General features: G+C 36.2%; 1 protein-coding gene across 1 annotated transcript; it reads left to right on the top strand.

Moving 5' to 3' along the window:
• The first annotated feature begins 6,037 nt into the window (after positions 1–6,037).
• Positions 6,038–12,076, top strand: LOC145772780 (uncharacterized). The gene is made up of 5 exons (XM_082584654.1): positions 6,038–6,683; positions 7,329–7,509; positions 7,606–7,662; positions 7,756–8,015; positions 8,479–12,076. Exons 1-5 carry the CDS (start codon positions 6,332–6,334, stop codon positions 9,450–9,452), a joined length of 1,824 nt encoding a protein of 607 aa, XP_082440780.1. The 5' UTR covers positions 6,038–6,331; the 3' UTR covers positions 9,453–12,076.
• Positions 12,077–14,182: the final 2,106 nt, after the last annotated feature.

The following is a 14,182-nucleotide window of genomic DNA, read 5'->3' as shown; positions in this document are numbered from 1 at the left end:
AGTGGTTACAATGGGTGTTTGATTATAAATGGAATTACCCATTACCAATTGAAAAACCTTGCGATAGTTTCGCTACAGAGTACAGAAAAGAAGAGTAGAAGACTCAATTAGTTAATTACGGTACTATTTTGGTAAAAACCAATGGCACAGTGCCATTGACATTCTGAAGCAGTGATGCCAGGTTGTTTTTTTGAAAACAAGCAAGTGAATCTAAAAACAAACCCAATAGCAGGCAAATCAACACAAAAAAAAGCCCAATAATTTGCAAACAATACAAATTAGCACAAAGCACGCAGTTTAGCAGTTCAAACTTTTCAATACAACCTTTGCAGTCCATACATCATGTTTATTTCAAGAATGACATTTGTTGATGCCATTCCAAGCAATAATTATCTTGAAAAGAAGAAATACAATATTGACTACAATAAAAACCTTCCATATCAGTGTAAAAAACAAGTTAAAAAAGTTTTACTGGCCAAAAAACAAGCCCAAAAACAAGCAACTTGCAAACTAAAAAAATACGCAAACTCGAAAAAAAACAAGCACAAACTGGCGGAAAACCGCAAGGTTGGCAACACTTCTCTAAAGGAATTGCAGGGTTTACACGGTAACAACTAGAACATCACACAACTAAGGCGAAAGAGAGAGAGAAACCTTTTATTTTGTCTGCTGCGAAATAGTATACGGTACAAATATATTCAACAACAGATAGGAAGCAGCGAAAGACTATATTAGTCATCGAGTCAGCTGCTTCCCATGTTTTTAATGTGACAAATGTAAAGCATCGGCATTACGTTGCAAACAAGATAAGCATAACTTTCGCAAAAATGTAAACAAAAAAGTGGATTCCTGTGGTTTCATTGTAACATCAAAAAATTTAGTTTGTTTTGTTTGTCATATCTTTACCCTGCATTGCGGGAAAGCGGACTTGAGCGCTATGCATCGGTGTACGCCTTCCGACGTACACCTGACCCACGCTGCAGCCGACTGCAATGTTTGTTTCTGGTTGTCTACTCTATTTATGACTTAAATTTAGTACTATTCATTACTCGAAATCGATCACTGGGTAGAGGCAATTATCGTAAAGTTTCTTGCCCAGAGAAACAACAGCAAGTGCGGGTGGATGGAGTCGAACATACAGGCTCTCGACTGCGAGCCCAACGCGCTAACCACTCGGCCACTGCTGCCGAATATCATGCCTTACAAAAGTAAGTTAGTATGAGAAAAAAAAACACCTATGCAAAAACAACAACTGTTAACTGCTAACATAAAGGACGAAGCAAAAACACTAAAAGTAGGCCTATTTTTATAAATTCATACTTTAACAAAATCAGTCAGTTTATAGGCCGACTTGAGTACGGTTAATAAGATTGCAGTTGTTAATAAGTATTACGTAGCACAAGTTCGTGAGTAGTAAGCCTATACGTATAGTAGGCTACTAACAATGTTCAATCCGAAATAATCGTCAATGTTGTGACAATAAAAACAGTCACGGACCAAGTTCATTCATATCATAAATTTTTAGTTTTTTTATAAAAGTTTTAATACTCGTAGCCCCAGTTATTTCTGAAGGTAAATCATTCCATATTTTTGGGCCTAAGAATTTCAAACTGCCTTGACCCTTTCTTGAGCTGACACTACGTAAGTGAAAGTTATTTTTTTGAGAAGCTCTCGTGCCATGGCAATGCACCTCAGTAATTTCCTGAAAGTAAGGTTCAAAGTAGCCAGGTAATAGCATATTTTTAAATTTAAAGACAAATTTAGAAACTTCTAGTTTATGCAAATTACTGATAGGAAGTATGTCGAGATCGGTACCCGGTCATTTGGTCGACAGGACGTTTGGTCGACAGACATTTGGTCGACAGGACGTTTGGTCGACAGGACGTTAGGTCGACAGAACGATTTATTTTAGGGTTAGGGTTAGTTAACTAACCATAACCCTAATCTAACCCTGACTCTAACCCTAACCCTAAATAAATCGTTCTGTCGACCTAACGTCCTGTCGACCAAACGTCCTGTCGACCAAACGTCCTGTCGACCAAATGTCTGTCGACCAAACGACCGTGCACCGCTCCCGGACTCCCCTAGAAGTTGAAAAAACGCGTGCCTTCGACACGCTCTAACCCCCCCCCCCCCCCCCACTTTTATTGCTTCCCTTGCTCAACCCACCAGGATACACCACCGCACATCAGGTGGCGATGGCTTAATCAAACACTTTGTTGTTCTCATCATTTCATTAAATATTTGGCCCCCCCCCAAATTTTTTTTCTGGCTACGCCACTGCCGTAACGTACTTAGCCTATCATACCAGTGGTTTTCTGGGAGCCCTGTCAGTTGATGCTTAATGCTGTTTTTTTAAGGCTATATTATTGCTTTTTCTTACATGTGTAGTACTTTTGTTTAGGCCAGTTGATTATATTTGGGCAAGAATTCTTTTGCACCCCCAAAAAATATGCTTCCCGTACACCTATGCATTTAATGAAGTTGTTTGTAGCCAGTCAGCCAAAACTAAACTAGCCTACTCGCAGACTAGAAAACAAACAACGACGCGATCAAACAATGAACACCAAGTTACGACAGATGTTGAGATGTGCACTAAAAAGATAGGCTGTTCTGCACCTCTGGATATTCTGCGCATTACTTCAGACTTAAATTAGCCTACATGAGACGAATGTGAAAGAGATAGCTCAATCGGAGAAGTTTGTGTGCTGACAAAACAACAAATATTGGTTTGGGCTTGGAAAGCGTTCGAGTATTTTAGTACCGGTAATGAAGCTGTCATCCCGAGTTAATTATATCGGAGCGGTGTTGAGTACTAGCTGACAAACTTAGTCTACAAGGTTTAGATTATAGGAGTTCAACGTTTGTTTGAAAGTTAAGCTTTTGGTGAACGCAGAACACCAACCGTTCACTCATCAGTACCGAAGTTTTGCTGAAATAGCCTGTAAGTAAGTGTAAGCGGTTGTTATGAACAAGGCAAGAGTCATCGTCAAACCGCTCCACGTCACGCGTCTTATCTCTTTTTTCTAGGCAAAAATTGTCTTTTTTTCGTCGTTTGAACGTCAAACGGTTAAAAAGATTTCAAAAGGGCAAATTTTGCAGCTGGAAGTTAAAGCCAAGACGTTAAGATTGTCTTACTTGAACAGCGCTACTATAGTAGGCTATCGTAATTTTACAAACCTGGGGACTCAAAATTCTAATACAGCAGGCTTAGTGAAATATCGCGACAAGAGCTTCTAAATTTGTAGCCTACCTGTTCCGGCTGCTCGATTGCTCCTCTGGAATTAAATTTGTGCTACCATTGATTTTATGTTATTTAGCCTCAATTTATTACATTTATTGGATTGTAAAGTACTGTGAGGTTTGTGCGAAATAAAAACTATCACCAAGCAGGCTATTTCAATACAAATTTTTTTTATTGTGTTTCGTTTAGAAATCAAAGTTAATTTTTTTTGTTATGAATATGAAACGAAAATGTTTAAAATATTTTTTTCCAAACGAAAGTTTAATTCCGTTCGAAACAAAATTATTTTTATCTTGATTTTGTTTTTTGTCAAATTTTGTTTCACAGTGAACAATTTGGCTTTGTTTTGTTTCGAAACGCTTTTCACGTATATATATTTCTTTTCTGCCGAAAAGTTCGTATCAAACACCATTACTTGCCGTTACAACAAGTGTTGCGACTGTTTCGACACATTTAATGCAAACAATTAACAATAGTTTTTTAACAATAAATCTTCACTCAAATTAACAATAGTATTAGCTTATTGGTGAATGAAAACTATGCTGAATCTGCCATGTAAGACAAGTGATATTTAGTTAAAATCGTGCCCTAAGGTAAAAATACATTAAAAAAAGGGAATTGATGTCAAAAGAATTGTTCAACATTCGGAAATTGGGTTGTCGTTTGTTCGAGGTTCATCTAGTAGGCTAACTTTGTCGCCCGAATGCCCAGTTGGAAAGAAGATTGACAATTTTGTTTTTCGTTTTACAAAAGGTTCCAGGTGGCCTTCTGTCGATGGCAAACTTGCAACTTCTGCGTGGTTCAGTTCAGCAGTTTATTTCAGTTTATTGTTTGATTTTGTTGCCAACTATCACAGTGAAAGCAATTTATGCATTAACATAGCAGAACTCAGGGGAGAGTATCGGCGACAAAACGTAAATGCCAACTCATCTAATCTGTTTTTGATTAAGCCCTTGAATAGTTAGACTAAGAAGCACAACAGGATAGGACATGTTTTGTGCGTAATTCCTTGTTTTTTATGTTCAAGTCTATGATTCAACGTGAGTGGCTCTTGTAGGCGTGTTAATATCGATGTTCAACACTTGTATGCTGACGTAACCAAGTAAATAGAGAAGAATCGCTGTCGTCAACAGGCTCTTTCAAACAAACAACGCTTTAAAAATTTTCGATCAATATCTTGTCCATCAATGTTGTGTTAATGCAAAAAAAATTGTCATGGCGAAGAATTGTCTATTTTGTCAATGGACCAGTGACTGCTAAAAGAAGTGTAATAGGAAAATGATTTTGCCCGACTAATAAATTAGTCCAGTTACATTTTATTTGTCATCATCAAAACTGTTAGACCTACAATGCATACAGAGCAGCTTTCTTGGTGAGGAAAATTTATTATTCAATACAATGAAAAGAAATACAATAGCAAGAAAAATGGTAAAAGGTACAAAACACAAAAGTGATGGCGAAGGCTACTAAAAAATAAAAATTAAGAAAATTGATGTGGTTACTAGGCCTATAGCCCCCCCAATATATTTTATTTCAGAAAATCTGGTCAATTTTTAATACGAAAAGAAAGTAAGTTTTCAGCTACAGCTTTTGTACTTATGTACAAAAAGTTGACCAATCACAACTTTCTATCTAAGAAAAGTTGTCACTTTATGTTGCTTTGATGCTTGGAGACGTGTAAACAATGTAAAAGTAATAACAGTTGCTGGCTTAGTTGTCGCTAAGGGCAAGGCTATAAAAAGATAATGTAAATTTGCAGAAGAGTAAGCCACAAAACGATGCATTAAAATTAACCGTTCAGATTATTAAGTCCACCTCGGAATCGGACGACTTTCCCAGACAGCAAAATGTGTCATTTTTACATTACTGTAATTCAACGTTTGCGGTCGTTTAGGCTTATTAAGCTGTCGACGATTCTATGCCACTTCTATACATTTAGTAGGCTAATTCCGCACTAGACTAGATTGAGCTTAATCAGCGGGGACTACAGTGTTCAATAAAAATGTAATCTCACCACCGATCGAAACAATCAGGAATGTCCATGAAAACGCTAAATTTACTTTTTTCTCTAATTTTGTTGTTATCATCTACAGTTCTACACTCTACAGTTCAACCGTTTTGTTTAATCGGGATGTTTTATTTGTGTACTTCAAGCGTTGAAGAAGATCTCATTTAATAACATCGAATATACTGTACTGTATAATAATATTTGTTGTTCTTCGGAAAATTACTTGCTTTAAAGCTGGCTGTTTACAAATATCGCATGTCTTGAGCCAAATCAGATTATGTTTCACTTTTCAACGAGTAGGAATCCACAACGCGACCTTTTGATGCATCGACAATGACATGGCACGATTGGGTTCAAATATAACAATACGCATTTAAACTTTTGTATGTGAGGCCAAGAAAGATACTTTGAAGATACTTCTTGTTTAAAATTATCTAAAACAGAACATGGGAAAACTTTGGCAGGAAACAGGCAGGAAAAAATGCCGGAATCCGTTGTGTAAAATATAGGTTACAATAGAAATAGGCCTACATAAGCAAATTATGATATTTCGATGTGTTTACCTTCTACAACAACAATACTTTTGGCGATTGTAGGCTATGCTTTCAGTGTCATTACTTTTGTAGCCGTATTCATAAATTTGGCACTGTCGTAGAGTGAAGAGACAAGAACATAATGTTTTTAGAGCCATTAGGCAGAGGTAAAAAAAGAAGAAATGTTAACAGTTAGGTACTAAGATATCCCTAATAATTGCTTACAAAATTTTGACAATTGCAAACATTTTTGGTCTGTCTATAAGGTAGGGTGAATGAGACGAACAGTTTAACGACGTAGGCTATGTAGTCCAGTGGAAAATGACGATGTAAAGCATGTGAATGAATGTAATTGCAAAGTGACAAACTTTTGCATTGACAGCTGCTTCAAGTTGTTGAAAATATTATCAACTGATTTACAGCAGTACGTTTGGCAATTTATTCGTTCGCTTTTGGATGACAAACCTTGCATCAGTGTTACCAATTGAATAACGTATCATTATTACTAAAGTTACCAAAAGCCAAAAACTTTTTTGGTAATGCACTATGCCACCGTTTGATATAGGCAGTTTAGGTGTGCAAGCAAGCCATGCAGATCTGCTTCACGAGTTGAGCACCTCAGAGAGTTTCAAAGAAATTCCTACTCATGGAAGTCGCTCAAAAGGCAGCAATCGGCTTCACAGTTTTCTCTGGGCTAGTAGCCCTGTCACACCATGGGAAAACGACACGAATCTAAATCAAAAACGAAAGTTGTCAACGAAAGCTTCCATTCGGAATGCAAAGAATTCAAAAAACAACACAAAAGATTCCCGAAAGAAAAATAAAAAGGATTTAAAAAAAAGGGTTGGACTCTCTGCAATTTCTGCCAAAACCAATGCAAACAAAACAAAGGAGCATTGTGAGTATTCTGGCCTCAGACCACAATTAGATTTTGTTGCGTGTTGTTGCCACACATTGATTTTACGAAAGGTCACCTTGCTCAATTAAATTTTGATCTTGTTTGTTGCAAAAAAAAAACCGTCTTCCCTTTCCTGTGTGTTGCCATTTTTGTTGCATTTAGTTTAGGTTTTATGGCTAAAGTTAAAATGTGTTACTTAAACCAGGAAGCAAGACATCCCATTTTTGTTGAATGTTGATATAATGTAGTTCGTAACGGTTAAGCATCAAAAAACAATCCTAAAACGTGAGACCCATACCATTAAATTTGTAACAGTGTTATGAATATTTATATTGAACACCTTTCGGACTCTCTTTCCCGCCTTCGTTGATATTTTATAAGGATGGTGTTGCTTTGAGTTTGCTTATCAGCAAAAACTAATCTTTTAAGTGTAAAGCTATCATTGAATTTTATGGTGAGACTGCCAAACAACATGGAATTATTTTTAAGCTATTGTATGTGAATGTGAGCGAATACTCCACTTTTTGGTTCTAATAGTAATAAAAAGCTGATGCTAATAGTAATAAGAACCAAGCTCCGTCGTTTTTTTAACATTTTTTTCTTCTTCAAGAAGACTTTTAAATTGAATGTTTCAATGTATTGCAGCAAATACCTTCCGACATCATTCCGATGTAAGCGAATACATGAGGGATTACCGGAAGTCAAAAAACATGACACCAACAGAGCACAATGATTCGTCCTATCGAGGTGTTTACGGAAATGAAGATATTGACATTGACAAAGCCTATGAAAACTTAGATATTCCCAACTTTGCAAAAAGAAAAAGGTAATTTTTTTCCTCAATAAATTAAGAGTTATTTCAAGAGTTATTTTATTTTATGTAATTTTTATAATCTCATCATTAATTTTTATTTTATTGCAGAAGCGTTTTTTCTTATTCGAAAACAGTCTTACCTCCAGTCAAAGCAGCGTCAGAAATGTAGGTGCATTTTTGCTCGTTTCTTGTTTTAAATATGTGTATTTATCTGCATTCAAATATAGTTTTGAAGAATTTGTTTTTGCTTTCATGCAGATGTCAACTTTCTTCCAAGCCTTATGACGTCAATTCAGAAATGTCACCAGAAGAGTCTGCTCATGACCAAAAACATGATCACTCACTAAACCACGCTGCAGGAGAAGAAATAGAAACTCTTGATGATACCCTTCCTGATGATCAAGAGAAACTTCCGACAGTGAGCCTATATGCATTGCAAGATACATCTGATTTAGGACAGCTACGTTTAAGTACGTCAGCAACTAGAGAGGATTTTCCAAAGATAGAAAAGGGTCGGGGTAAGTAAACGTTAAATTTTGTTCGTAAAAGTGTCCAAATATGTTTTATTTTAGGTTTATAGATTTAGTATATGATGGCCGCAAGAAATAAATTTTAACCCCTTCCAAAAATCATGATCAAGCGCGTGTTGGCTGACGAGGTCGTATCACGCTTCAAATTCTAACTTTCAAATTACAAGCCAAATGAAAATTGTTTTGATACCATTTTAACGTTTACATTTGTTGGCTTGCACACATTAGGTAATAGCTTGTATATAATGTACTTACGGTACGAGCCTGTTTGCTTCACGTCAACTTTTGCATTGTACAAACATTGTTTCTAAATTTTCTACTGTCCGGCCTAGAGGTTTGTTTGTCAATAGAACATTTTACACGTTGCTCATTAAGTACATTAAGTAAATTAAAAGTGCATTACCACAAAATTGATGTCTTAAAAATCCGTTTAAAATCCTTGTTCTTACAGATTCAACCGCAGCAAAACCAAAGAGTAGTCACCTTTTTTTGTCAAACAAACGGCCCCAAACCAAAGCAATGCATCTTCAAAAAAAACGAATGATTGCGTTTTCCTTGCCTGAAGGTTGCCTTATGATTGACAACAATATTTACAACATACAAGATAACCACAAAATAGTTGGTGCTTGTGAAATTGTTGAACACGATTTAGACACTGGAACGCAGTCATCAGAAAGCTGTTTTTCTTCCGTCTCGACTTTTACAAGTGAACAAAAGCGTGGTGCCTTTGAATCACAAGATGATGCTCTTGAGCTTGTCGAAACTGCAAATTTTAGTTCTCAGTCATCAGTGTTGTCAAGCAATGCCGGTTCTTACTTGGATAGTTCCTGCAGTAGTTATTCAAATCTAACTAGAAACACCAGAAAAAAGCTAAGAACTCACATTAAGGATTTACATCCGTTTAGTAGAAATGGAAAAAGATTTCACGACGTTCAAAAGAGAACAGAAAACCTTTCGAAAAGTATGCATGACCAAACTGTGAGTGACCAGGTGAAACAACTGGTTTCTTTAAAAACATATCAGAAACTAAGTCGCAAGTCTTCGATGAGAAAGTTTATAGAAGAACTGTATATTCCTGATAACGAGAAACAAATTCTTGAGTCAAATGATGCAAGTTTTTTAACTGGAAAGCAATTGCAAAAAAGTACTTTTCCATCTTCATTTGTTCTTCCTTCATTAGAATCAAAGAATCGCAAAGAAGCCCCAACACGAAAGAAAGAAACCGTAAATAATCTTCACATCGATACAACAAAGCAAGTCAAGCAACCTATTGACCTTTGCAAAAAGAAAAATACCATCAGACCCATTCAACGCATTGTGACGCTAGAGAAACGGAGAGTAACAAAACCAGCTAAATTCGCAGTCACTGCGAAATGTAGAGCGCTCGATAAGCAACCCGTTTCTGTTCGCGGCGTTGCTTTATGAGGCACGGACAGGGCCTGATTAAGGCTCACGGAGGCCCGAGGCACAGCTAAGTTTAGGGGCCCCTCCCTATTGGCAATCGCTTTCGATGCAGAGCAGGAGTGCTCAACGGTTACTGCAAAATTGTTACACAATTTGAAATCGTTACTCCAAAATAGCAACTGTGCACACACTGACACAACAATTTTCACTACCTACGCCTACGGTAGGCTACTAATGTAAAAAAAAATTGGGGGCCCCCAAAACCAGGGGGCCTGAGGCCTGCCTGTGCCTCGTGTGCCTCATGGTTAATCATGAGGCACACGTGGGTACGGATGATCGTCCCCATTCTTTTTCAACAAAATTAGAATTTTTAATCTTTTCATGTTTAAAAAAACAAAAAAACAATGTTCACTAGCTGAGGATGATTACATCTTGAGAAAAAATGCCGCAAGTTTGAAAATAGTTGCGAAAATTTACACTTTACGTTTTCACCAATGTGATAGCCTATATCTTCATAACAATCATCTCTGGATGCAACAAAATGTTTCTTCAATTCATTTTTAACACAGTCTTAAATAAAATAAATGCATACAAAAACGATACAACTTAACCTGGGTTAACGTTCTTGAAGTATTCTGAATCCAAGAAAAAACTTATTAGCATAAATGCATCTCTACTAATTCTGATGAACCTAAACCATCAAAAAAGGGATTTTATCAAATTTTATCTCATGAAGCTATGTGTACATTGAATCAATGTTAGCATAGCCATTTTGATTATATTTTACAGTATATGATGATCATCATAAGTGTACTTTGTCTATTACTGTCATCTGTACACGATTATCATTCATAATCTAAGTTAATACTTCCTTTAGCTGTTTAAGATATAAACACAGTTTCTTCCTGTCAAAGAACCTTTAGCTCCATTTATTGGTTTATCAATTTAACTTGACGTTGAGGTCTAGTGGTTGTTATCTCTATATAAGATAAATTTATGGTTAGTCGATAAATTTTGCAGCGCTTTGACGCCTCGTTTAGTTAAATTTAATCTCCATATCACAAAAGATAAGTTACTTCGCTGACCTCTAAAATTAGTTACGTTTTGAAAAACAATCTGACGGTTTGTTTCTAAAATCTAAATGAATAGAATACAGTCCAAAATTTAATAAAAAAGAAAAGTTTCCACAAAAACGGCGAAGATTTTGCTGTTTTTATCTTGTGCCAGAAATAAGTTATGTTAAAGCAGCATGAGATGTGAAACACAAGCTAAGTTTGTTTCTTTTTTTTGCATCTTCTTAGCATTTAGCTCAATCGTTTCCTGTGTAGGCCTACCTAATTTTTCTTATGCTTTACTTTTCTTTGTGATTTTTCATCTTTAAAGTTCTTCATTTAAATTCACGAAATAATAATTAATAAAATGCGAAAGGTTTTGTTCTTGCAACTTGTCGGAATCCATTTCTCGTTCCCTGGTGTTTGATTCCGTTATCCCTACCCAGGCAGCAAAATTTGTCATTTTTACATTGATTGAACGTCTGCAGGTGTTGACTCAATGTAAAAGTGACAAGTTTTGTTTTCTGAGCTGGCTCTCTCGTCTAGTAAGCTAACATATATGAATGTTAGGCAAGCAGCTGTGGGCATTGCTCAGTGGGAAAAGTGTGTTGGATTCATGTGACAAAATGTTTCACAACATTGACTATGTGAAAAAAGATAAAAAAATTACAACCTTTCAACACAACATTATTTGCACCGAAAATTATTACTTTTGGCGACGATGTATTAAGTCAACGTTAAGTCAAGGTTGAAGTTGATTAACAAATTGCTGACAAGAACACTGCCATTGTTGTCAAGGTCCTTAATTCTGCATTTTTTGCTTGATGTGGGAAGTTTTATCCTTTCTTAAACTGAGGAAGCTTAATCCTGGCAGTTTTGCATATTTGTACAAATTCATTTAGTACCACTGAATGGAGAGCAGTTCTTAACCTGTTAAGTGCGTATAACGACAATTGTCGTCCGAGACAGTCGCTCTTGCTGTGCGTAAGACGACAATTGTCGTTTTCGTGATCGCAGCTATTCATGGCACTTTTAATTTCGCTTTCCTCTGGTCGCTTTGTCTGGAAGCAATGCCTGGAAGGCGCAATTATGACGTGTGAAGAAACATAGATGCATTGTTTACACTACAATAACGATTGCAGCTTGATGGAATTCATTAATCCCTAAATCACTCTATTACAATATTAGGTAGCTTCTGCACTCACCTACAATATAACCACAATTGCAAGAATAAGAAGATTTCGTCCTAAATGTGTTTTTTTTTCTGAAATGGCTTCCTTCCAGTGTATAAAATTCGAACCACATCATGCACGTTCAGTCAGTGTGAATTCATTTTGATGTAATGTTGCAAGCAGTTTCAGAAATATTTTATTGTGTTCGAAAACATATTTTGTAACATATAGTCAACAAAACAATAGGGTTTTGTGTTGCTGCTAATGTTAGAACAAGCGTCAGAAAATGGTAGGCTACAGTTTGAATATTTCCAAACTAAACTTACGTGTACTTTGTTTAGTACCCTATAAATGCATAGAAATTATTCTGTTCTGTGAATTGATGTATTTTTTTCTTCATAATAAACAACTAGTTGAATAATTTCACAATGGTGAAAGGTATAATCACTTGAGAGTAATGCGATTACACCAGAAAGCAATAGTCCAGCCGGAGACTGGACACAAAAGCAATGGGCACAAAAGGAAATCGAACAAAAGCGTATTGTGCTGCGTCATGGGGATTCCCCAATATCCTAGCAAGCAATACTGCGACGAAAAATACTGCGAGTGATCAAATTAAATACGCACAGTAAGGAGAGTTTCGAAAATTTAATTACGCACTTAACGGGTTAAAATGCATTTCTCAAGCTCCTGCTCAAACCCTGAAAGCCCAACCAACGCTGCTTGATCTTGCTTTTTCTGTGTGCAGAAAGTCGAGTTATCGCAACGGATATAAAAATGTCTTCGTCCTTCACAAGAAAGAACGACCAAATACCGCGTGCAATATTCGTGGTCGGTGGTTTGCATTCACAGCTTGCATTGCCTACTCTAATGACTTAACTACCAACTTTACGAATCTTTTTCATCAAAATATGTAATGTCGGTAAAGCTTATTCGACCATCTTGTAGGTTTGGTCAATAGTATGTATAACTACAGGCTAAGTTTGTTTTTGCGGTGGAGTAGGCCTAAAGGTGGGTTATTACAGCTCGTAACCTAATGCAAATTCCTTTTTTTTGAAACCCCCGTTATAATTTTTTTTTTGCGTACGCCACTGATGCCGTCTGTACACTTTACAGGTATAGGGGCATTTATGTCATATGGTACCCTTACCCCAAAAAATTGCAACAAAAGGTTTTTCAACTGATTTGATTAGTATTTGATGTCAGTATTATGGGATGCATTCTATCAAGAGTACCTCGTGAAAACATACTCCTTCTTTACAATAGGCTACTACTCCATCTACTTGATCAAATACGTAAACGCCAAAATGATAGTAGGCCTATACTGCGTCATGGAAATTTGCCTGACAAAGATACAAAGCCGCTGCAAGTACTATGGCTTATCATGTGTGACATGTATCTCCTCGACATTTGCTTGTGCAGGCTAAAAATTGTAATTTTGAAATAGGCAATTTACTCATTTAAGTTTACCATCATTCATGCAAAAAAATAATAATAATTCTTTCTGCCAACAATTAGTTGCCCTTTTTACGTTGCTTCAACATCGTAAAATGTCGAGGCAGTGTGTAAAAGAAAACGTTTGTAGACTGGAAAAATGTTACATGGGTTGCTTAATGATTTATCGTGAACAGATGTGCCCATTCGAATCATCGCTTTCGAAGAAATTAAAACTTAACTAAAATTCCAAGTGTACGAGACGTAACAGACACGCGGTCGTAGACTTCAACAACGTGATTTTTGTGTTTGTTAAAATGATTGGCTAATACGGTTAAGACTATTAAGTGCAGAAACAAGCTACTTATACGGAATGATTGCCTTTCCGTTTCGATACAGTTGTTTGATTTTGCTCAGAAATGTGACAAAAATCACGAAAGCTATTTTCATGAAACAAAATAATGGAATTCCGATTTTGTTATAAGATAAAAACACATAGCCATAAGAAGGAGAACGGCTTCCTGATATGAGTGAAGAAAGATACTTGGATCATCGCTAACTTGACCTTGAATTCTACAGCAGTCATTTGGCGTGACGCTATCTGACACCAAACGTCATATCTTGACCAAGTCTGAAGCATCCTGTGGCAAGGCAATGTCACTATAAAAGATGAATATTGTTTGATCTTGCCCTAAATTTTTTAAATAATAATATCTAAACGCATTTCAAACTTTTTTGCCTAACCTATGTCAGTTTTCGAGCTTTTTAAGATGTCAAATTTCTATTTAAGAAAAGAAAAAAAAACAATAATTCTGCAACGGACAAAACAAAATTAATTTTCAACAAATGGTGAAGCGAAAAAAAACAGATGCTACACTTTGACGCTTTTTATGGTAACATTGAATCCCTTGTATCAAATAGTAACGACACAAAAATAAAATTTAAATGATGTAGCTAGGGTTGCCAGATGTTCACTATTTTAGTGAACAAATCACTATTTTAAGAAAATGTTCACTGTAAACTATTTTGCTAATAGTGATAGTGAACATGTTCACTATTTTGACAATTGATTTTTGTCTACAATTCTGTCAAT

Source organism: Aplidium turbinatum, chromosome 6 (assembly GCF_918807975.1).
Source record: "Aplidium turbinatum chromosome 6, kaAplTurb1.1, whole genome shotgun sequence".
NCBI classification, from domain to species: domain Eukaryota; kingdom Metazoa; phylum Chordata; class Ascidiacea; order Aplousobranchia; family Polyclinidae; genus Aplidium; species Aplidium turbinatum.
Note: the sequence above shows the minus strand (reverse complement) of the source record. Positions and strands in the feature narration are given on the sequence as shown.